This window comes from Silurus meridionalis, chromosome 22 (genome assembly GCF_014805685.1).
Source record: "Silurus meridionalis isolate SWU-2019-XX chromosome 22, ASM1480568v1, whole genome shotgun sequence".
Taxonomy (NCBI): domain Eukaryota; kingdom Metazoa; phylum Chordata; class Actinopteri; order Siluriformes; family Siluridae; genus Silurus; species Silurus meridionalis.
In genome coordinates, this window is record NC_060905.1 from 11,648,679 (window position 1) to 11,672,317 (window position 23,639).

General features: G+C 41.3%; 1 protein-coding gene across 3 annotated transcripts in view; it reads left to right on the forward strand.

The window, feature by feature from the left end:
• Positions 1 to 23,639, forward strand: part of trioa (trio Rho guanine nucleotide exchange factor a) — a 106,639-nt gene that overhangs the window by 17,067 nt on the left and 65,933 nt on the right. For all 3 annotated transcript variants that reach the window (XM_046835447.1, XM_046835449.1, XM_046835448.1), the window contains exon 2: positions 5,366 to 5,419. In XM_046835447.1, the coding sequence (XP_046691403.1) occupies positions 5,366 to 5,419 (54 nt within the window). The remainder of the gene's footprint in view (positions 1 to 5,365; positions 5,420 to 23,639) is intronic.

Consider the following 23,639-nt stretch of genomic DNA (forward strand, 5'->3'; position numbering starts at 1 on the left):
TTTTTTGTATGGATTCGTTGATCCAGGAATGATATCTTCCTGTTTTTTTACTTAATGCAGTTGATTTCAAACCGACTTACATTTTTTTAAATTATGGTGTGCTTTTTGAACATCCTATTCCACATTTGCTATTATAAAACCTCCACTCTTCTGGGAAGATGTTCCACTAGATTTTTGATTACATTTTATTTGTATTTTACAATGGACACAGTCTCAAAGCAGCTTTACGCAGATAAGTTAGTTCCTTATAATTATTTATAGTCTGACTGTGGCAAGGAAAACTCCCCGAGATACCCAAGAAACCTTAAGAGGAACCAGACTCAAATAGGAACCCATACTCATCTGGGTGGCACCGAATGTCCATTCATTGTAGTTACATTGTTGAGGTGTGTAGTAATAGGTGCGTAAATGCTGATCTATTCATGCAACCGGTGGTCCTGAGCCAATGCTGTAGACTGTTTATCAATTACAATTAATCCTCAAAGTTCTTGAGTTGCTCAGCGGCTTCATGGATCTTTAGGCTGTAGGTGTGGAAACATCCCCAGCTGCACAGAGTGCTCCCCATTGAGTAGGACTCCATCCAGAGGTAGGACATCAAGATGAACTCGGGTAGATCCAAAGAAAAGAAAGGGCTGGTCACTGGAACCTCAGGGCATGTTTACATGAGAGAGAGAAAAGATAAAGATTGCTAAGTGTTCTCATTGTTTATCAGTGTTTATGGACACTATACAGTGTGAATAAGGTGTAAGTTGGAGCTCTGTAGAGGAAAGATCTAAGATCTAAGGAAGACCTACTGCGAAAAGGCTTGACTTATTAAATGTGTTTTCAGTCTGGACCTGAACACTGAGACTGTGTCTGAGTCCTGAACACTAACTGGAAGGCTGTTCCATTACTGTGATCTTCCATTCCAACTCATATGTTCATGGAGCTGTTTTTGTGAACAGGTTCTTCGTCATGGTGGAATAAGTTTGGGTCTCTCGGTTGACGGAATGAGAAAATGTCCCACTTCCACATCTAAAGACGTTTAATACACTTGTGTTGTTCGGAGAAGAACCACATGGCTGGAAAAATCCGGTGTCCCAATACTTTTGTCCATTAAATGCATATCTATTAAATTTAGAAGAAGTGACAGATGTCACTTGTGATGCTGGTAAATGTGTTTTTGGCTGTGAGACAAGACGTAGAAGCCGTATATTCTGCAAATATTTAGTTTGATACCTGATTAGCAACTTCCATTGCAGCTAACAGAGCGTTAGATACATACAGTATATAAACAAAAGTATTGGGACACCTGACTTCCCAGGCATATGTGGTTCTTTCCCAAAAGCTGAAGGCACACAATTGTATTGGATGTCTGGATGCAGAAGCATGAAATTTTCTTGTAGGAGACTCAAACCTGTTCCAGCATGACAATTCCCCTGTGCACAAAGCAAAGTCTATGAAAATATGCTTCACATGGGTTGAAGTGGAGGATCTCCTGCTATAGCGCGCTGACCGCAAACCTACTGAACACCACAGGCCTCTTTACCACACCTACATCAGTACCTCACCTTACCCACACCCTTGTGTCTGAATGAGCACAAATCTGCACACGCACACACCAAAATCAAGTGGAACATCTTCCCAATAGAGTGGAGGCAAATATAAAAGCATATTGAGACTAAACGTGGAATGCGATGCTCAAAAAGCACATACCATACTTATGACTAGGTGTCCGCAAACTTTTGGCAATATAGTGTAGGTATGCCACTGTTACAGACAGAAGCCATGTATTATTTACAGAATTCGTTGTTGATTCTACATCAGGCAAAATGTTTGGCGTAAGGACAGTAATATATAGGAGCGAGGAACGCGTGCGGCACGCTGGCACAGCGTCTCTTCCAGCGTTGCTGTTAGGTCTCCAGTTTCTCGCCCTTGGGACATCGGAAATCTCTGATTGCCGCGGAACATTACGACAGAATATTTCCATTAGTGAAATGTAAAGAAGCAGGGCTTCTACTCCTGAATTCCAGGCGTTCTTTTGTTTTCTCCATTTCTCTATCTCTCTCTCTCTCTCTATATCTCTGCATCACTTTCCTTCCTCGGCTGATTTCCTTTCAGCAACCCACACCCTACTGAAGTGCTATATCACTGGCTCATATCACTGAGGTACGTGTGTGTAGGGGTGTGTGTGTGAGAGAGAGGGAGAAAGGGAGAGGTAAAATTTTGACGGTAAAAAAATGAATAAATTAAAGATTCAGGAAAAATAAAACAAGAAAACTTTAAAATAAATATACATATTAAGTGAAATGAAAAGTGTAGCAGTAGTGAGAACAGATGGCAGAAGTCAATAATAGTTCTAAAGGTTATAGCACATGTATCTTATTATTATTACAGTGGGGGAAATAATTATTTTATCCCCTGCTGATTTTGTAGAAAACAAAGAAAAAATAAAAAATAAACCAGAAAAAAATAATTTATATTATATAAATTCATTTGTATTTAATTGAGTGAAATAATTATTTGATCCCCAACCAACCAGCAAGAATTTTGACTCCCACACACCCAAATTAGTCCTTAACCTTTTAAGAAAGAACTCTAATATCAACTTGTGTATAAAAGACTCCCATCACAGAATCAATCTTTTCTATTCAAACCTCTTTGGTCTTTTGGGAAAGACTAAAGAGCTGTCAAAGGACGTCAGGGATGAGATTGTAGACCTGCACAAGGCTGGAATGGGCTACAAGACCATCAGCAAGAAGCTTGGTGAGAAAGAGACCACTGTTGGTGCGATAATTCGAAAATGGAAGAAATACAAGATAAAGTAACCGCCCATCGCTCTGGAGCTCCATGCAAAATCTCACCTCATGGAGTGAGGATGATTTCTGAGAAAGGTGAGGGATCAGCCCAGAATTAAATGGTAGGAACTTGTTAATGATCTCATGTGAGACGGGACCACAATCACCAAGAAAACCATTGGTAACACACAGAGGTCCCTCAGCTCAAGAATGAACATGAACAGACCGTCTGAAGTTTGTCATCGAACACCTGAATGATTCAGAGAAAGCTTGGGAGAATGTGATGTGGGCAGATGAGACCAAAATGTAACTCTTTGGAATCAACTCAACTCGCTGTGTTTGGAGGCAGAAAAATGCTGAATATGACCACAGGAACATCATCCCCACTGTCAAACATGGAGGAGGAAACATTCTTCTTTGGGGCTGTTTCTCTGCTAAGGGTACAGGAAGACTTCACCACATGAACAGGGTCATGCACTGCAGAATCATGAATGAGAAACTCCAGGCCTCAGCCAGAACACTGAAGATGAGTTGTGGACGGATCTTCCAGTATGACAATGCCCAAAAACATACGGCCAAGGCAACAATCTGATGGTCTTGTAGCCCATTCCAGCCTTGTGCAGGTCTACAATCTTGTCCCTGATGTCCTTTGACAGCTCTTTAGTCTTTCCCATGGTGGTGGAGAGGTGTGAATAGAAGCGGTTGATTTTTTTGACCGGTGTCTTTTATACACTAGTTGATATTAAGAATTCTTTCCTAAAGTGACGGGACTAATGTGGGTGTGTGGGACTCAGAATTCTTGCTAATTTGGTACAGTATAAAAAAATAAAATCAAATACAATTTAATTTACAACCTTTCTTTAATGTTTCTTTTTCTGGATTTTTTAAAAATATTCTGTCGCTCTGTTAAAATAAACCAACCATGAAAAGACTGTCTAGACTGTTAATTTCTTTGTAAGGGGTAAACTTGCAAAATAATAATTTCCCCCACTGTATTATTGTTGTTGTTATTATTATTATTATTATTATTATTATTATTTTATTAATACTAATAAAAAAAGAAGTGAAGGTATTTGCCAATAGAGTGACTGCTTGAGCTGCTTGCTGGGTAATCAAGTGACCTCGCCCTCCTCAGAAAATGAGGTAGTATCAAAAACTTTCTAGACTAAAAGTACTTTATTTATTTACGTTTTCACACGATTACCTTCAAAATAGTCACTGTGCACATCAATACAGCGCCCCCTAGCATTCCTGCCACTTCTGCAATGTGTCCTGGAAGTATTCTTTTTGAAGCGTGTCGAGCTTTCAGCGATTTGCGCTGGATCTCTGCAATTATGTCAAAAAGGAGATCTTGGAGCAGGATCTTCTTCTTCGGGAAGAGGGCAAAGATCCAGGAGTAGGGTGGCTGCAGAAGTGCGATCATGTGGATCGTTCTTTGACGATCATCATGCACAAGTTGCCGGATGGTTTCAACATTTTCAAGGATTGAGCATGTTGAAGGGCTTCCCGATCTCCCATCGTCGTTCAGTAAGGTTCTTCTGCTCTTGAAGCGCACGCTGCTCGAAACACCTCGGAGGACTCACTGCAACATCGCCGCTTGTCAACGCTATGTCATGTCAAACGTCTCTTTCGCAGATTTGCTCAGTTTTCTGCAGAATTTCTCATTTGCTCTTTGTTCTAACTTGCTGTCCATGATGAAATTGCAGACGTGGTAAAGCACGTGGTTTGAATAGCACCAGTTGATTGAGAAAAAAACGAATGTCCAGTGAATAATTGTGCACCAATAAACACCATACATTCTAGTTTCTAGTTTCATGCATTTGACTCTTTGATCTTTAAGATCAGTGATTTTGTACAGGTTAGAGCTTTCCTTCTGTCATTTTCTCGAATCTTTCTGCAGTCGCTTGTTTAGCCTGCATTTTGTCCTGAGCTTCAACGGTTTGGTGAATACAAGTGAATAACACGGTGGTACGTTTTCAGAAAATGGCAGCGTATGACCTGGGATCATCTGAGACTTTCTGTCCCATGCAATTTGAGGGCTGTTGGAACGAGCAGGCAGTGTGTTTACCTTGGCGAGGAAGAAGCTTAAACTTTCCCTGCAGTTCAATCCAGCCATGCACACGCACACCCACACCCACACCCACACCCACACACTCACACTGTTTTCATTCTGCCCTCACATGCTCTTCATTTCACTTATAATCAGCAGTTTATCCATAGAGAATCCCTCCACCCCCAGTCCAGTGAAAGCCGCACTTTACATGTTGTTTGGTGATGGAGGATCTGCTGTGTGATTAGAGCTTATTAACTCTTAAGGATTGGTGCTGCAACTTGTTCATGTTCAGGCTGAATTCAACTTCTGTGCTACCACTAGCACGTTTATTTTCCCTGCTCAATGGAACAGAGTTACGAGGAGCTCAGTGTCGAGTCCCGGAGACTCACAAAGAGCTAAAGAGACATGAAGGACATTCTCTGTGTAGCGATAGACAAAGTTGCTATGTTTATGACTTTAGAGTAATCAGTGTGTTGGTTTTTACACAAAAATGGCATTTGGCATTGAATCTTTTCCTTTTTTCTGTTCTCTGTAGATGGCTCACTTCCCAAAACTGAACCCAAGAGTGATGTATCCAGTCAGATAAAAGGTAAGAAGCCGTCCTAACTCGTGTTTTTTTTTTGTTTTTCATTTTGAAGTTTAAATTTTGCAATCTGTTCCTCGGTAATGGAACACATCTGTAACATAGAGGCTGCTGCTGTGAGGACGGAGTTTATTCAAAACTCATTTATTAATTTATCTGTAGGGACAGTGAGTAAAGTGTTTCCACAGAGTCTTAAAGTCTAAAAATTACAAATCAAAACTTTAGAAGCCGTATTTTACTCTAACAGGCTGCAGATACTGGGGGATAGAAATGAAAGCGAAAAGCAGTGGGTTTATCATTATAATCCGCAGTACAGCTCTCTGATCATACGAGCGCCTCAGCCCAAGCTTACTAATATCATTAAAGTCAGGAGGATTCATCTCTGGTTGTCTTTGGAGCTGTGGAGCTCACTGTGATCTTGGCGTATTGAAGGAGAACAGAGGAAGCGCTGTAGCCGATCCATCCAGCATTAAGGCAGGGATGCTGGTAAAATCTAGATGTTGCATCACTGAGCAAAAAATCCTTCCTCTCTGATGTCAGAGAGGTGAAACCTCTTGAAGGTTATACCACAGCCGTCTAGACCTGGATGACTTAAAGAGCTCATCCTCATTCCAAACAGCTCCAGTACCTTTCACATGACTTCTGTATTACTGCTATATATATATATACTGAGTGCATTTACCTGTACACACTGATCAACTGAGTGATAACACACATTATCTTACCGAAACAGTGCCGTGCATAAGTATTTGCACCCCAACACACTTAAACATTAGGTAGTGTACAAGCTGACATTAGATTGGGATTATACATGATGGATGTATATAAAATATTAAGAGTTAATATTAAGAGTTAATATCAAAAGCAAAATTCTTTAAAAAATACATATGCAAGTTGTGACTGCTTAAATATTCACACCCCTCCACAGTTTCTTTGCTGTAAAACTTCTGAATTCGGACAGAGGGCACATAAGGACATGAACGTGAAAGTCAGTCTTGATTACGATTCAGTAAACCTTTCTGAATTTTTTTCTGAAAGTCTGGCATAAAATTCAATAGCTTTCTTCAGGCTGAAAATTTGACAGTTGAATTTTCCCTCTTTATTGCAATGTTCATATATATTTCTATGCATAAAAAATAAGTTTCATTTCAAAAGCAACACTGATGTTTGTTCGGAAACCTAACAAACTTTTTGTATTGAAAAAATATGCTTATAAATAAAATAAAAATAAAAAAAGACATTGTTATTGCCCACACCTCCACCTGGTATGAGAATATACCTGCCTAAACAGCATCATGAGGGCTGATCAGTGTTCCAGAAAATTAGCAATAAAAAAAAAATAAAGTAATTTAAAAGTAATAGCAAATAAATAAAAAAAGGGCGGAATTCAGTATCAATTTAGTAACTCTGCCTCCATCTAGGTTGTAAATACTTCTGCAAGCCACTCTGTACTTAAGTTATATAGATGTGTGTAAGTCAGTATGTTTGTGTGTGTGTGTGTGTGTGTGTGTGTGTGTGTGTGTTAGACTGAAAACCAGAGCTTTGCCATTTACCCTCATCTATTTTTGAGTCGAATTGTTTCGCAGCACTTGGGCCTTTAACTTAACGACTTTCCACTGCTGTGACCTTTTCTTGTTTGTTGGGAAAGTTATCGATTAGGATTTTGTTTTTTTCCCCCCTGATCTTGTGCTGTCTGCCGTCAGACTGAACACTTGCCTCAGTGCGAGTGCTTCTTTTAAAGGAAGTTGGTGTAGACGGTTTACGGATGAAATTCCGTTCACACTTTAGCCTTTACTTTGCTGATGTTTCGATCAATAGGACCAGTCTCGCTGTTTATTTCGCAATATCGTCCAAAAATGTGTCTAAAATTAGAGAGAAGGCTAAAGGGAGGTGGTGAAATTGGTCTGAGCACATTTTTTGTTTCTTATCCTTCATCCATAGCTTGATGGGGAAGAAAAACGCGTACCTGATTGTATCGACTGCGATCTCGTCAGTGGTGATTCTCCGTATGAGAGGAACACGTGTTCAGTGTGGTTTCAGCTCCATCCGTGGCATCTCCGAGGAGATGATTGACTCACATTCTGCAGGGATTTTACACACTGCTTCGCCATTTGCGCGGTTAAAATAAGCTGCTGCCTCACCCATGCTTTCAATGAGTGTCTCTTCAGCTATGTGCATTCACATCATGTAGCCTGAGCAGCCGGCCGACCACCAAACACACCCCTTTACCCCACATATCAGTGTTTAATAGCAACACATGTTGCTGGAATCGGGTCAGCGAATGTTCCAGGCCTCAAACATGCTAAAGATTTAAGAGTTTTTACATCACATCTTTATTTCTGTAGGAGATGTGAAGCAAATGTGATGCAAGTTAAATATCACACAAACCAGGATATGACTTACATAGATTTCTTTACATCAAGAAACAGGAATATAATTTACAGGATGTGAAAATGTTTTTGATTGAAGGTCCATCAGGCTTTCAGAAGGTGCATTCACACCTACACAAAATGGACCAAAGTTTGCGGACTACGTAGCGCAGCACTACAGCTCTGTTATCGGCTCCAACAGTCAAATCTCCAACAGTCAAACCTCACACATACACTGTCTCAGAGCTGCTGTTCCGTTCTGTACCCAAGTGCCACCTGCTTTAACCAGAGAGGAGAACACACTCTCATTCTCACTGAGGAAACTCTGAAAGGATCCCAAGTAATCATGTTCAGTGAATAAAGAGCCAGTCTAAGAAACATGGCTGTTTATATGGTGCATTTAACTGTATGTATTCGCTCCTCACACATTGATCATGTGACCAGTGGTTGGTTGTAGTGAAATGAAATGGGCTTGTGTTTGACTGCTGATAAGAAATGATTGAAACTTTTTGAAGTGATCAGTGAGTAGTGTTGCAATATTCCAAAATTCCATGGGAACGAACAGGACGTAATGCTAATTAACTGGGAATTTACACAATTGCAGATTTTCTTATAACAGGAAGCATAAATGTATTTTGGAAAAAAAAAAATCCTTGCAGGATAATCCTGGTCAAAACAATCAAATTGTATGAAAATTCCCAACATGCACTGTGCATTCCTCCATAACATAACGTTATTTCTTGAATCCCGCACGTCAAAATAATGTCAAAACATTTTTGGCGAGTATTCACGTAAATGGCACAAGTACGACAAATTTATGTTTAAAAACTTCCTTGTGCTGTGTGTAAGTTCTTGTGCAACAAAATTATACTAACAGTTAAATTCGTCAAAAATGTCATTTAGATTTGTATTAGTTTGCATGTGGGTCAGCTTATCAAAAAAATTGAGACATGTATATATGATACAGTTTGTGTTAGTCAAATTTCTGATCAATTCCAATTTTTGGTAAATTTTCAACTTGAAATATTTCCCAAAATCCCCAGATGAAATTCCCATGGAAGGTTTCCGCACATTATTACAATGATTGACCTTCTCCTCTGCTTAATTTTAATTTACATCTTAAATAAATTCATGAATAAGACTTTTAGTCTTATTGGATTAAAATCTACAACTATGATGCTCCTCATGTAATAACCGCTGACAGAAGCATTTAATTACATGGCTCCTCATTTGGTGAAACGATAATTGACCGAATAATCACCCGCTGTGATCGTTACCCGATGACGTACGTGTCTTTGAAACGTCTCGCTATTGGTCAGCGAGGAAGGTCTCATCTGTGGAAGTGCTCAATTTTCTCACCACCTTCTGCCAGCTGATTTCCACTCTGGAGTTATATGTTTATTAGAACAAACAGCTCCAGCTATGAGATGGTCTCCAGCTAGCTGCCCTCTGCTCCAGGACTAAAGTATTGATCAACTTCTAGCATAATGCAGTAATACAACACCATTATGTATGATAGCAGCGGGGTCTGGAAAGATTAGAGTACAGGCGCCCCAGGTCTCTTACACACACACTCACATAGACATCCTACAGCTGTGTTTGCTAAAAATATACACAACCATCCAATCAAAGGCTCTTTGACCACACACTACCAAAATAGTTCAACACACAGAAGTTTTACTGATATCCTGAAGTCACAGGAGATAACGGTTTAAACAGGCGACAGAAGCCTTCATCAGGGTGTAACTGTTGCCAGAATGTGAGCCTGAATACACTGAAACACTTAGAACCCAACATACACTCACACGAGATAAACTTAAGCTACAACTCAAAACACTTCTATCAGAGACACTCTGGTATTATCAGCTGTATACGGAGAAAAGTGTGTGGATGCCTGACCATAGATTTCTATGCGCTTTTTGAGCATCCCATTCAACAGCCGCTAAATTTCCGGGTGTTTTTGTGGTGATTTGTGCACATTCACCCATAAAGGTGGTAGTAAAAAAAAAGGCAGGTACTGATGTGGGTGAGGCCAGGAGGCCTGGGGTGCAGTCAGCAATCCAATTTATTCCATTATTTATCTATATATCGCCTCTGATAATATCGTAAATCACTCCTACAGAGTGCACACGCATTACGTGATGAAGTCTAGTAGGTCAGACGGGTGCACATTTAGAGTGTGTCCTTTCACTGCATGATTCAGTCTAATGAAATGCATTTAGAATGATCACAAATGTCAAGGTATGGGGGGTGGAAATACATACATTTATATAATTTTATACAGTAATCAACATCATATGAAAACTGTCCGATTTTTTTTTCTAAAATCATCTTTTAAAATGTATTAAACAAATGTATATTATATTCTAATGTTATAAAAATGCTGGTAAATCGCTTGGTAACAGCCAAAATGTCTTAATCAGCCAGTAAAAATAATAAAGGTAAGAATGTGACTCGGATGATGCACAATTTGATTGATTTATTTATTTTATAGAAAAAATGGTTTTGAAAAGGTAAAAGATGGCCATAAAATCACCACAGAATATGAAGAATATCAAAAGTTTTTGAAGTCAGTTGTCATGGTAGTTCTTATGGTACGAGCACAACAACAACACAAATATCATCTAATTCTCGTTATCGATAAAGTAAAATAATTTATTTATTTATTTTTGTCAATATTGCACACCCCTAGTCAGAGCTCTATAGCAGGCAACTCAAGATGTTGCTCTCAAGCAATTTATGTAAATGAAATGTTCCTGGAGCTGGCTTTGTGCAGGTTTGGGGCCTCCTAGTTCATGTAAAGGGAGTTTTTTTTTTTATTGCTACAGCATCCGAACGCTTTCTATACACTTGTGTGTGTCTCCAAATATGTGGTAACACTGAGACAGAATCACATCTGGCTGGAGCAGTCAGGTGTCCCAATACATTTGTTCAAAATTTCGAAGCGTAAAACGTCTCTGAGGAAAACGGTTAGAGTGCAGTGACAAAGCACACAAGGTTCAGCTCTTCTCTGATGTGTTCCAGCTTTTAGGGATTCCTCCTTCTCTGGTGCTGGATTAGGTTTACAAGCCTGCCCTGTTCTCAACTTCCCCCTTTTAGAAAAAATAACCGTCACACTCAACAGTTTCCGTGAGCTCAGCTCAACCGAAGCTCAGGAATTTAAGTAACGGAAAACACTCCATTCATGTGAGCCTGGATCTCTGTGGGAGGGGTTCTTGCTTATTGGATGTCCACGCTACATTTGAAATTCGATGTGGCCTTCTTGTTTCCCTCTGTGGGCCTCAGGCTTTTCCAAGGAAAGATCTGTGAGAAGAAATGATTTCCAGCTCTCTGGTCCTGAAGTGCACATCATGCCCCTTTCTGCTGACGTTCACAATTTAGTATTTTTTTTTTGGAAGCTGAACACTTTCAGAATGATCCAGAACAGTAGCTACACCACCAGAGCTGGAGCTGCCTTTCCACTCTATAAAGCAGTGACAAATAAAAGGGGAAAAACGGTGACTGTTTTGCATTCGGGTCCTCTTAGGCAGACGAGTCCCTTCTTATCATTACAGTGTTCCTCTCACTGATCCCTTTGGTCCTGCAGTGAAACATCAAGCTACAAGGACTCTTTGGGTGTTTAAATGATGTGAATAATGTAATTGATATAATTACCTTTACAATCGCCAAATCACAACCATGGGCTGAGAAATAGGAACACCAACGATCATCGTCGTCATGATCATGAGCTGTATCACAGTGCCATTTCCCAGCAATATATGAGGTGGTATCACAACGCTTCGAGACGATCTCTGTTTAGAAGAAAGTACTTGATTTATCTAGGTTTAAACACCATCACCTTCAAAAAAGTCCCCTTGCAAAGCAATTCAGCGCTCCCAGTGTGCACGTGGTCAGAATAACACCAGTTGCACAGCTCCCGATGTATACAGGATGATGCCTGTTGGCACACTGATTTATTAGGGTCGGTGCTCCCTGTGACTCTGCGTGCAGCCTTGTGCTGCCATCTGTTTAGAACTAGTCTCGAAACATTTTGATATCAGTGTGTGTTTATTTAAATTTCCAAGAGTAAAAAAAAGAATATTATTCTCCTTAAATCACCACGACCATTATTTGGTGTGCCAAAAGGCTTGAAAAAATATAAAAGAAGGGATTGTGTAATGTGAGAAGTGTTGGAAGAATGGAGGATGAAGGGTTGGGTGGAGTTAAAGGTGCTTATATAGAAGCGATTTGAGTAGGACCAGTACGCAGGTATCAGAATCAGGGCTCTGTCTAAAGTTTACTGAGGAGTCTGATGTTTAAGTAAAAAAAACCTGCTCCCCACTCTGTTATTCACTGAACTGACTCGTATACAGACTAATAAAATCCTTAACACACTTCTTTAGTCATTACAACTGAAATAGAAATGAAGACGATCTGGTATCAGAATGTCGCCTTAAGTCCAGGCTTGAAATGTGAGTGATCCAGGTTTTTGGTCACACTAGTAATTATGCAAGTCATTGACACTTTTTTTTTTTTTTTTTCCTTTTTCTTCTTCTTCTTCATCCCTGACCCAGAATTTGCTGAGCTATTTTCACTCTCTTACATTAAGCTCTGCAAAAGCGTTCACTTTACCCTATAATCATGAGCTTGCTGAGCAGCTCCCGTATCCATCCACCAGTGCGTAAACCATCCAGTCTGCTAGTGAGGAGAAATGAGTGTCTTCTGTCACACGTGACAGATCAGTGGAACTTGTGTAAACAGCAGCATGCATGTGTTTTGTGCAAAAACAACGTGAAAAAAGTGATCTAGCGATTCTAGTAGCTTCTCTGTTGTTCGTGTGTGTGAGTGAGAGAGTGTGAGAGAGAGAGAGAGAGAGAGAGAGAGAGTGCTCCTACTTTACCAAACCCTGTTATTAAGGGGCCTGAACTCAGGGAACTGGCAGGAATCTCACACACATTAGCAGTTTACGCGTCACTTCTATGCAGCGTTTTATACACAGAATGATAGTCTGATGTTATTCTGTTTTCGAGAGCGATTTCTAGAGTCTCTGTAGTCAGTTCTATAAGAAAAGTGGATGAGATCATTAGTTTTGAGGCATTTCATTTACTGAATGATATTAAAGTTAGAGGAGGGCAGGCCGAGAGTTTTTTTTGGCGAGACAGTGGGTAGTTTGTCAGAGAGCGATGGCATGTTGATGGCAGCAGGCTTTTTGTCGGTGTCATCAGCATGATGTGTGGCAGTGACACCTTCATCCATCACTGCTTTTTACTGTCGCCCACCTGTCTGTAGCCATTTACAGCCTGGTGACTCCTGCAACGTTTTCCCTCCATTTCTCCACACTGCTTCAGCGTGTACTACAGGCCAGGACTCTCACGATCTCTCTGACTGCTCAAATACGGCCCGCGTTTTCATCATGTTTACACACTACAACAGCAAACGCTTCGGAGAACCTGTTATGGATCGTGTGATGCATTTTTAATCACCTAATCAAATATTTCAGAACAGAACACACACTTCTGACTGTTGCTTGAAAAGAGGTTTGTTTAGTAAACCACGATATCCACTGATCTATACTCTGACTATGAAATTAGACCTCCACATCTTTACGTGCTCATATAGATTGAGTATGGTAGTATAGAATACTCTAAAGAAGGGACATGCATCTCCGATGAGGCCGATGCGATTCGCATGTCGATGCATAGCCTACGATACGTTAAAGATTCACGAAGCAGCTACTGATTCACTCCATTACGACGCAGTGCGATCCGATTCTGATTCGATTCAACACAATGCAATACGATGCAATGGAAAAAATACGATGCCATGCAATTCAACATGGTACAGATAGTTCCCTATTTTTTTTGTTCAGACAGAAAGCAAATCATAAGTTTAAGTGCCTTCTTATGCAGGGCTCTTTCACAAACAGGCCTCTGTAGTGCAAAAAAAGATGAAATAAAACTAGAGCTGTTGTGTCTGCAGGAGGATGCAGCTCTACCTCTGCCATGTTAATCTGTATTCTATGTGACTCTCAGGACACGCCTCGGTCTCCATAGTTTTGTGGTACGTCATATTCACATAGCAGCAGACCTGCTAAAGCCCCCCCACCCCCAAACCCATTAACGCAATCTCCACATGTTTACTACATCATCAGTTTACTACACTGAAGCCTTTTGTCTCAAAATAATAATTGTGAGCTAAAACAAAAAAAAGGCTAGAAACTCAAAGTATCAAATTTAACTCGGACATTTAATGTTAATACAACAAATAGTGTCAACAGAGATGACTAAAAAAAAAAAATTAACACAGTTTTTGTTTTTGTTTTGACTCTCCTGCAGGTTTTGGCTAAAGTCCAGCACTCGAGTTTCGGTTTTTTTGGCGATTAGATTGTTTCTCCTGATTTGTAAAAAGGATGGATAATTAGCGCTGTAAATGGTCTAGTGGTTAAGATGCAGCGCTCTCACCGCTGCGACCCGGGTTCGATTCCCGGTCAGGGAACCATCCCCAGCCACTCTCAGTGCCGGTCCCAAGCCCGGATAAATTGGGAAGGGTTGTGTTAGGAAGGGCATCCAGCGTAAAAACATGTGCCAAATCAAAACATGCGGAGGATCCGCTGTGGCGACCCCTAACGGGAGAAGCCGAAAGAAAGTTTTTAATTAGCACTGTAAGTCTACTTACTACTGTGTAGATTTAACACACAAGCACCATCTGGTACACGAGCAAATTAGAAACATCTCCACCAAATTTTGTGTCAGTTATTGTGCCGAAAAAAGAAATCTGGATGGAACACCACTACCGGCTTTTTTAACAAGAGGTGCTGTGATGCAGATCAAATAAAGACTCAGTGTGTGATCATTAGTGAAGGTTTGGATCTGATCTAAATCCGAGGTTGATCAGAGCTTCCTTAACAACCTTGATATTGTCAGGCTGCTTTACGAGAATATCGTACTGCTCAATACAAGTGCGGTGACGTTCTTTTCTTGGGGGATGATTGTCCTTGTCCTCGTTTTGGCCTAGAATAAATGACTTCTCTGATTGGAGAATGACCGGGATTCAGTGTGAAGGCTGTTGTGTGTGAACAGGCAGGTAAACAGATGAATGCAGGTTTCTATTACCTCAGTAGCACAGGGGATTTAAAACCGCTCACCTTATTATTTGGACACATCTGTTCCCTTGGCTATGGTGTATAGAAACGTTGGAATGTTACAGTATGAAAAGGAGTTTTGTTGCCAAGTATAAGCATTAAGCTTCTTAATGAGCTTCTCATACAGACACTGTTCCTGTTTTCTGCCTTGTCAGCACAACTTGACTTATGAAAACAATATTCTAAATTATATTTTTTTTCCTTACATACACCATATGGACAGAAGCTTGTGGACACCTGACTATAAGATTTACATATGATTTTTGAACATCCCATTCTATATTAATTCCCTAATTACTCCTATAATAACCTCCACTCCTCTGGAAAGAGGATCCACTAGATCTTTGGGTGTGTTGGTGGAGGTTTGTGCTCATTCTGCCATGGATAAATCTGATAATGCCATTTATCGTCTGAAAATGCTCCACACTCGTTTTCGAAAAGCTGCTCAATCACACCGAAACGTCTGGAAACGCTTACGGACCTGTACTGCACAGAAGTAAGCCTTCGCTTTGACCTGCCTCATCTGCCTGCCGTTTATTCGATTGCCAGCACCGTCACATGACCAAAAAACGCACCATGGTTTTCACAGTCAACACCACGATTCAAAAAGATTCAGATTTAATCCACTTTTGAGAGCGTTTTCAAAAACCTCAGTGTGGACCGAAGGACAAAAAGGAAGTGAAAATGTATAGACATGGGCTAATGCACCCCAAAGGTGTTCAACAGGGTTGAGGTTTAGAGGTCTGTAGCAGGCCACTCAAGATTTCATTGTACACACCGTCCCTGACATCTGTATATATGACAAATAAAACTTGAAACTTGAAAGAACATCATGCTGGAACCGGTTGGGGTCTCCTAGTTCAAGTGAAGAGAGTGTTTAATGCTACCACATCCAATAACATCCTATACAGTTGTGTGTGGTATCAGTTTGGGCACAACTGGAACATCTGCCAGTTGTCCCAATGCATTTGTCTATATAGTGTGTATTAATATGAATCTTTTTTTTTCTTTCTTCATTAATTATTTTCACCCGCAACTGAATCAGGAATCAATAGAACCCAAGCTTTGCTTTTACATTGTAAATATAAAGAGTATGTTCCTGCATCCTTTCAAAAGGATGCCTGATTTCATCATATGGTGCAACCAAATATTCACTTCGAACATGAATTGGAGCTCATGGCCAGATGGCGTCTAATCGATAGCGGAGGTTTTTTTTTCAAGCTGTACTTTACCTTCAAACATCGCTTTTAACTTCCTGAGTGATTTCGATGAACTGCACATTGAGCAGCTGGTTTTGCTCTGCACACCTTCCTACATGGATGATATGTATTCTTGAATCCAGGTAGGAAGAGGGTCTACGCTTGGGGCCATCCAGTTTATGGGGGAAGTGTGTAAGATTTTTGTGTACCGGTAGACCGTAAATCCCATGTGCACTGGAGACGATCTCCGAGCTTCGCCTTTGGATTCATGTCTCTCACAGAGATCGCGTTCATTACGAAGCCATGTTATGAGTCAGATTGCTGTCTCTCTGCCATGAGCCACACTTCCATGCTGATGACATGTTCCACACAACATAAACTCTGAGCTACAGGAGCACCTGCACTGCTCTGGAGTGGCTCTACGATGCTTGAAGGCATGATGTAAATCTGTCAAGAAGGTGGCAAGGGAGTGTGATGACGCCGGCTGAGCGCCAAACACACAGGTATTCAGATGCCCTGACAAATCTCAGCACATGCAGCAGGCTCAAGTAGGTGAGTCACGTACGAGGTAAGATTCGAATGCCCTCCGGTCGTCCCAGATTAGAGACGGGAGTAAGAAATGCAGCTGATTCTGGCCAGTCTCGAACCAGAGCTGCTGTGTTTTTGATCTATTCAACCACATGTGACTCAGCTACTCTCTAATGTGTCTGTTGTGCCCACGGCTCCTGGTGCTCACGCTGCTGTAGATCACAGACTTGTGATAACAGAGGGAGAACATGAATGGAGCAGGGAGCTTGAGTGTGTAGGTGGAAGATCATCCTATTATTTATTCTGCCACTGGACACTCTGTGTGGAACCATTGGGACTATTGTGGAATTATTACGCAAAAAAATATACAATATACAGACAGAAATATGTGGACACCTGACCATCAAACACGCATGAGGTTCCTCCTCCCAAACAAGGTACAGAAACAGATGCAGGCAGCCACTGTCACAACCTATCATTCATGTTTGTGTTGCTGAATAGCAGCCCCACTCTGAGGAAGGTGCGGTGGCACGATGTGGGAACACGATAAGGCCTGAGAGTGAATGTGGAGACGGTGACATTGTCCATAGATGCATTTTATAATAAGGAAAAATCTTCAGTGTGATTTGTTTTACAAAATCTCTACTTCTGAGTACATTATGCAGGTCCACACAAGTGTCATTCACTCTCTCACTCTCTCTGTCTCACTCTCACTCTGTCTCACTCTCACTCTGCCTCTGTCTCACTCCCTTTGTCTCACTGACTCTGCCTCACTCTCGCTCTCTCTGCATCTGTCTCACTCTTTCTCTGCTTTTTTTTTTTTACTCTGTGCCTGTCTTACTCTTTCTCTCTCTCTTTCTCTCTGCTTCTGTCTCACTCTAATCCTCTTATATTCTTCCACTCTCTCTATTTTGCTCCCTCTTTTTTTGCTTATGTATCCCTCTATCTAACTCTGTCTCTCTCTGCCTCACTGTCTCTCTCTCTCTCTCTCTCTCTCTCTCTCTCTCTCTTTCTCTCTACCACTCTGCACAGCCTCGTGATGAATCATTTGAGACCATTGTGATCATTCATGTAGACAGCAACAAAGGCGACTTGCTCTCGGTGTGTGAGAGAGAAAGAGAGAGAGAGTGTGAGTATCAGATAGTATCAGATCATAAACTCGGGCTGCATGTGTTTAATCATGAGCTGTGATTAGATGTGGGTGAAGTTCAATCACAGGCTCCTCATTCACATCTCCAGCACTTTAAGGTGCTAAGGTAAGACACAGATATTTGGATTGGATTATTTGTATATTTGAAGGAATAAAGATTCATCCTGTCAGAGACTGCTGTTGTCTGGGAACAACGACCAAAACTTTATACTGTTAAACTCTGATGAAAAAAGTTTCTAGCTGTATTTATAGGTGGTCTTTCTTTCTTATGCAGGTGTGTGTGTGTGTGTGTGTGTGTGTGTGTGTGTGTGTGTGTGTGTGTGAGATACTTGGCCTAGCTCCAGGTGATGGCCTGTAATCTGTGTGTGGCCTGTAACAGAAACTCCCCCATTACACACCTCTGCTCAGGCTTCTGTGAACAGGAAGCAGCTTTTGAACTGCGCTGTCATTTTCACATCAGCACCTAAAACGGAGGAAGACACAAAAATAATGTATCATTATCACCCCCCTTTCCTGCAGGTAACACGAGACCAAAACGGTGTGATCTTTCCTGCCATGTTTACATGAGGGTATCTTCAGTGTGTAACATGTTAAAGCAGGGGGGATCATTTTCATGTTGGTTTGTAAGCCTGCTGTTTGAGCTGATGAAGAGCAACCAGCCTGAGTGGCAGAGGGTGTGTGTGTGTGTGTGTGTGTGTGTGTGCAAGAGAGAAATAGAACGAGGGAGAAGGGTACCGGGAGACAGACAGTGACCCAGACAGCACTCGTTCTAAGAAGTGGACATGCAGAGGAAGACGGAAATAGAAACGTGTGCGCTTTGAGGCTCAGCGCTGCAATGACCTTCTACCTCCTTTTCTCCTTTTCTCCTTTTCCTGAAACGGGAGAGGAGGGCAGGAGAGCAGGAAAGTGCCGGCTCATTCCGACTCTGTGGGGGACGGGCTAAATTTAGCACTGAAAACACAAAAATATTTCCTGAAAGAATAGTAAAAAACCAACTGTGGAATTAAAAAAAAAAAAACCCCCCCAGAAGAATCAGGATTCTCATTTGGACAAGACGCATGAGGCAAAAGGTTGAGTGAGAATCTGTTAGTGATGTGTGGATGTGTGTATGTATGTATGTGTGTGTGTGTGTGTGTGTTTAAGTGAGTGTGTGTTTGTTTTTGCTCTCTTTTTGTTTTGTTTGTTTTGGACCTCTTTGTGCTTTAGTGCCAGTGTAAGCATCACTGTGCTGATGATGAACACTGAAGTGTGTGTGTGTGTGTGTGTGTGTGTGTGTGTGTGTGTGTGTGTGTGTGTGTGTGTTTTAGTGTTATAGACCTAACACTACTTCCACACTCTGAAAATGTAGCCTACTGCGACGTGGCATTTACACTCCCCCTCCAGTTCCTTAAGTACACAGACTGAATGTTTTTCTAAACGCAATGCCAGCACTTGTATTTGTCTATATGTGTAAAAAAAAAGGAAACAAATGTGTATTTTTAGGTTCAAATGACGATTGGTATGAGATGTATCTGTTTTCAATCACTGATAGAATTAGTGAACATCTGACACATTATATTGACAAAAGTATTGGGACACCGGCCATTTCCATCCAGATGTGTGTTTTTCTCAAACTGTTACCATGAAATTAGAGGCACACAGTTGTATAGGATGTCTTCGTATGCAGTAGCATTACATTTTCCCTTCTGGCATGACAATGCCCCTGTGCACAATGCTTGGAGTGGAAGAGCTTGAGTGGCCTTCTTCAGAGCTTTAACCCTATTAAACATTTCTGGGATGAACTGGAACGCTGACTGCACCCCAGGTCTCCTCACCTCACCTACATCAGTACCTGACTTTGTCAACATCCTTGTGGCTGAATGATCACAGATCTCTAAATGTGCACTAAATGTGGAATGGGATGTTCAAAAAAAATTAATTTAGATGTTTACTGGTTATGGCAGTGGATCAAAAGGTAACAAGTTGAAATCCTAGCACAACCAAGGTGCCACTGCTGGGCCCTTGATCAAGGCCCTCAAACCTCAGCTGCTCAAATGTAAGTCGCTCTGGATAAGGGCATAAATGTAAATGGTATAAATTAAATATCCATCTCAGCGAGCAGTGACATGTGTAAGACGGTTCAGTTATACGATCTGTAGTACAACTTTCTTGCTGTACAATTTCGAGTATGTGTTTAGACATGCCACCAAAGCAAAGGTTGATGAATGCTGTTTAGAGAGCCCATTTTTATAACCGCTGTTTATCTGAAGTAAATGCTATTCTTTTTTTATTATTTCTTTCTTTCTTTTTTTATCTTTTCCTCTCCCATTTTTCAATTTTTTCTTCCTGGAAGCTCTTCTCTCATTGTCTTCCCCCCGCTGTCCTCTCACTGTCCATCAGAGTCGGGGAGGAGCTCTTGAGCCTTGTTTGAAGCTGTTCTGCTGATATGACACCAGATAACACGGTCAGGTTTCGCTTTAGAAGTCCATGACAACTGCGGCTGCTGGTTAAGACGTGACCTGACCTTATGTGGGGGGTCAAACAGCTCGCAGCCTCCTGAGACATCTGTATTATTAGCGCACCTTGAATTTCAGCTTTTACCCACTCGTGCTGTGTGTCACTGAGGTGCTGTATTTACACTGTGGCAGCGATATGATGGTGATACGACTGCTCCACAGCTGTGCCTCAACCATTAGTCAATATTTCATCAGCTGATCCTGATTCCACTCGTGAGCTCGCACAGATGCACTTTCATTACTGTGTTCGACTCTAATATGTGCTGAGCTATGACAGATGTGTCCCCCTTCACACACTCCGGATAGTTGCCTGTTGACCTTTGACCTCAGTTGCTCATTACACAACCATTCCCATCATTCTGTGTGACAGCTGCGAGTCACACGCCACAACTCCTTTGGGAACTGACGAGTGGAGGAAATGTGTTTGTGTGTGTGTGTGTGTGTGTGAGAGATACAGGGCCATTAGTTGCTTTTATATATATATATCTGTTGCTGACTCTTTTCACATTTTTCGGAGTGCAGACAAAAAGATTGCAGCTGTGATAGAATATAAAAACATGCACACACTTGTTTGTTTGTGTGTTTGTGTGTGTGTGAGAGAGAGAGTTTCCCAGCGGGTGGCTGAGCAGGCAGCTGTTGTTTGAGACGCTCTCAGCTGTCTCCGGTGGTGAATAGAGGGGCTGCAACTGGCCTCGCTCTGTACTTCCCCAGCAACCACACTCATCCTCCCCTTTTTGCTTTTTCTCTCTCCCTCTCTCTCTCTAACACACACACACTTGCTAGTCGCACACACTTTCTGCTTTTTCCTTCCTTTGTTTGTCACCACATGCTCACTGACTCTCCTGTTTTACAGACACTCCACATCCTTTTTACTTCTCTCTTCTCCCCCTCACTCATTTCCTTCTTCCTCTTTCCCCTCCATCACCCTGCTTTATAGCTTTCGTCAATAGAAGAAGACTGTGGTACTTCAATTGTTAAGTGCAGTTTAGTCATTAGACAGTCGACAGGACAATAAGCTGCCTGGAGAATCTGTCAAATTTCAGTGTATTGTGTAGTCTGTAAGGATCCAGAGTCTGTAAGGATCTGGACAGCATATGGATCCAGAGTCAGTAATTATCTGGACAGTGTATGGACCCAGAGTCTGTATGGGGACACTGTCCAGATCCTTACAGTGGTGGTTAAAGCATTGGGCTTTGGATGTGAGGGTCATGAGTTCAAATCCCAGCCACACCAAGCTGCCACATCTGGGCCCTTGAGCAAGGCCCTTAACCCAGCACTGCTCAGTTGTATAAATGATATAAATGCAAATCGCACTGGATAAGGGCATGTGCCAAATCACATAAATGTAAACACAGCAAGAATCTGCAGTCTTCAGGTTACACAGTAATGATCCAGGTGCAGCCAGGATCCAGACATTATAGAGATCCAACCTCAGTAAGGATCCAGCTACAGTAAAGGTCGAGAAGGATCCAGATGCAGTTAAAGCCGAGAAGGATCCAGATGCGGTAAAGGTCGAGAAAGATCCAGATGCAGTAAGGACCCGGACACTGTAAGAATCCAGACAATGTGACGAGCTAAACACAATAAGGTCTTTTGAACCTTAGCTAGAAGCTTATTCCTGCACTGTGGAGTTGAAACACTGAAGAATAATGAATAGGCCAGACAAGCAGACACTGATGACCTGAATAGGAGTGCAGGTGTGGGGGTCTGGAGTAAGGCACAGATAATGTAATACAAGATTGTTTGAGGTCTGGAACTGAAGGTCAAGAATTGAATTGCAAAAGGGAGCCAGTGTTATGAGCTCAGTACGTTAATCACATCAGAGGAGGTGGGGAGTGAAGAGCAGCAGATTTTGCACTAAACAAGTCTAAACATGGTCAGAAAAGATCTTCTGATCTGTTGAGTGTGCAGTCAGGAAGGTCTGCCATGTGATGTGATCAGTGTGTGGAGTGTTTGTGGAGAGTCAGAGGGCGAGCTGAATACGATTTTGATGGTTAGATCTATAAAAATATATTTTATTGTCCATAACGGAGAAAACAGGCTACATCTTCGGCTTCACTGTAAAACGCCGGACCTGTCAATCAATAAAAATTGCATACCAGCAACCCGGAAAGACGCCATAAAGCGGGACAGGTTTATCATTTGCAGTAGACGCATTAAAACCTGCATTGAGCCTGTATATATTTCACATTTAGTACTTTTATTGCAATTAAAAAAAGTGCTTTTTAATAGTCATCCTTATTAGACACCGGAACGCTTAATTTTCCCAATATTGTCCACACATTGTGATACTTTCCGGGAAAGAATATTGTTAAAATGTTGTATAAAAATGAAATAATTTTAATGTCCATGTTCTGAACAGAGGGCGTAAACCATTTATTACAAGCGGCATAAAATAAAAGTGGAATAGTGCATTTCTTTCTTACAATAACTGCCAAAAGTGTACGCTACGTGTCGTCATATTCCCACTTCTCCTCCAAATTAAATGTAGATCTTCCTGTGGGCTGAATAGCAGCATACATACTTTACTGAACGTGCAACAAAACAAGATTCAAATCATAACAAACTTATTCAGTGTTTTTGTGTGCAGCCGAAGTGTTGTTGAATGGCAGAAGTGTTACAGAGCTTTGAGAAAAATATAGCACAAGAGGAGTGTAAGAGATTAAAATCCTTTGTATGGACAAAAGTATTGGGACACCTGATTTTTCCAGCCAGATGTGGTTCTTTCCCAGACTGTTACCACAAATGATGGAGGTGCACAATAGTATAGAATGTCTTTGCATGTGGTAGCATATAATTTTCCCTTTAGTTTAACTGAGAGACCCAAACTTGTTCCAGCATGACCATGTCCCTGTGCACAAACTCCATGAAGATATGCTTTAGAAGCTTGGAGTGGGTGATCTCCTGCTATAAAGCTCTGACCCCAACCCTATTGAACACCTTTGGGATGAATTGGAACACTGACTGCACCCCAGGCTTCATCACCTCACCTACATGAATGTATCTCCACAAATCTCCACATGCACACTCCAAAATCTAGTGGAATATCTTCCCAGAAGAGTGGAGGTTATTATAACAGCAAATGGGGGACTAAATGTGGAATGAGATATTTAATGAGCACATAATAATTTTACGGTCAGGTGTCTTCATCCCGGTGTAGAATGAGTGCAAGAGCAGAACACTGAAAGTGAAAGTGTTTAATACAATGTATTGAGCAGTGTGCAGTAGCGGCTCATGTGGAAATATGCGAGTGGGTGCAATATTTAGATCTAAAATTATGACAGCTGTATTTTAGAGGCAGAGGTTGCTTTTCGCTTTGCAGGGCGGTTGTGCTGTTCTGGATTTATTTATTAATTTTGTATTTA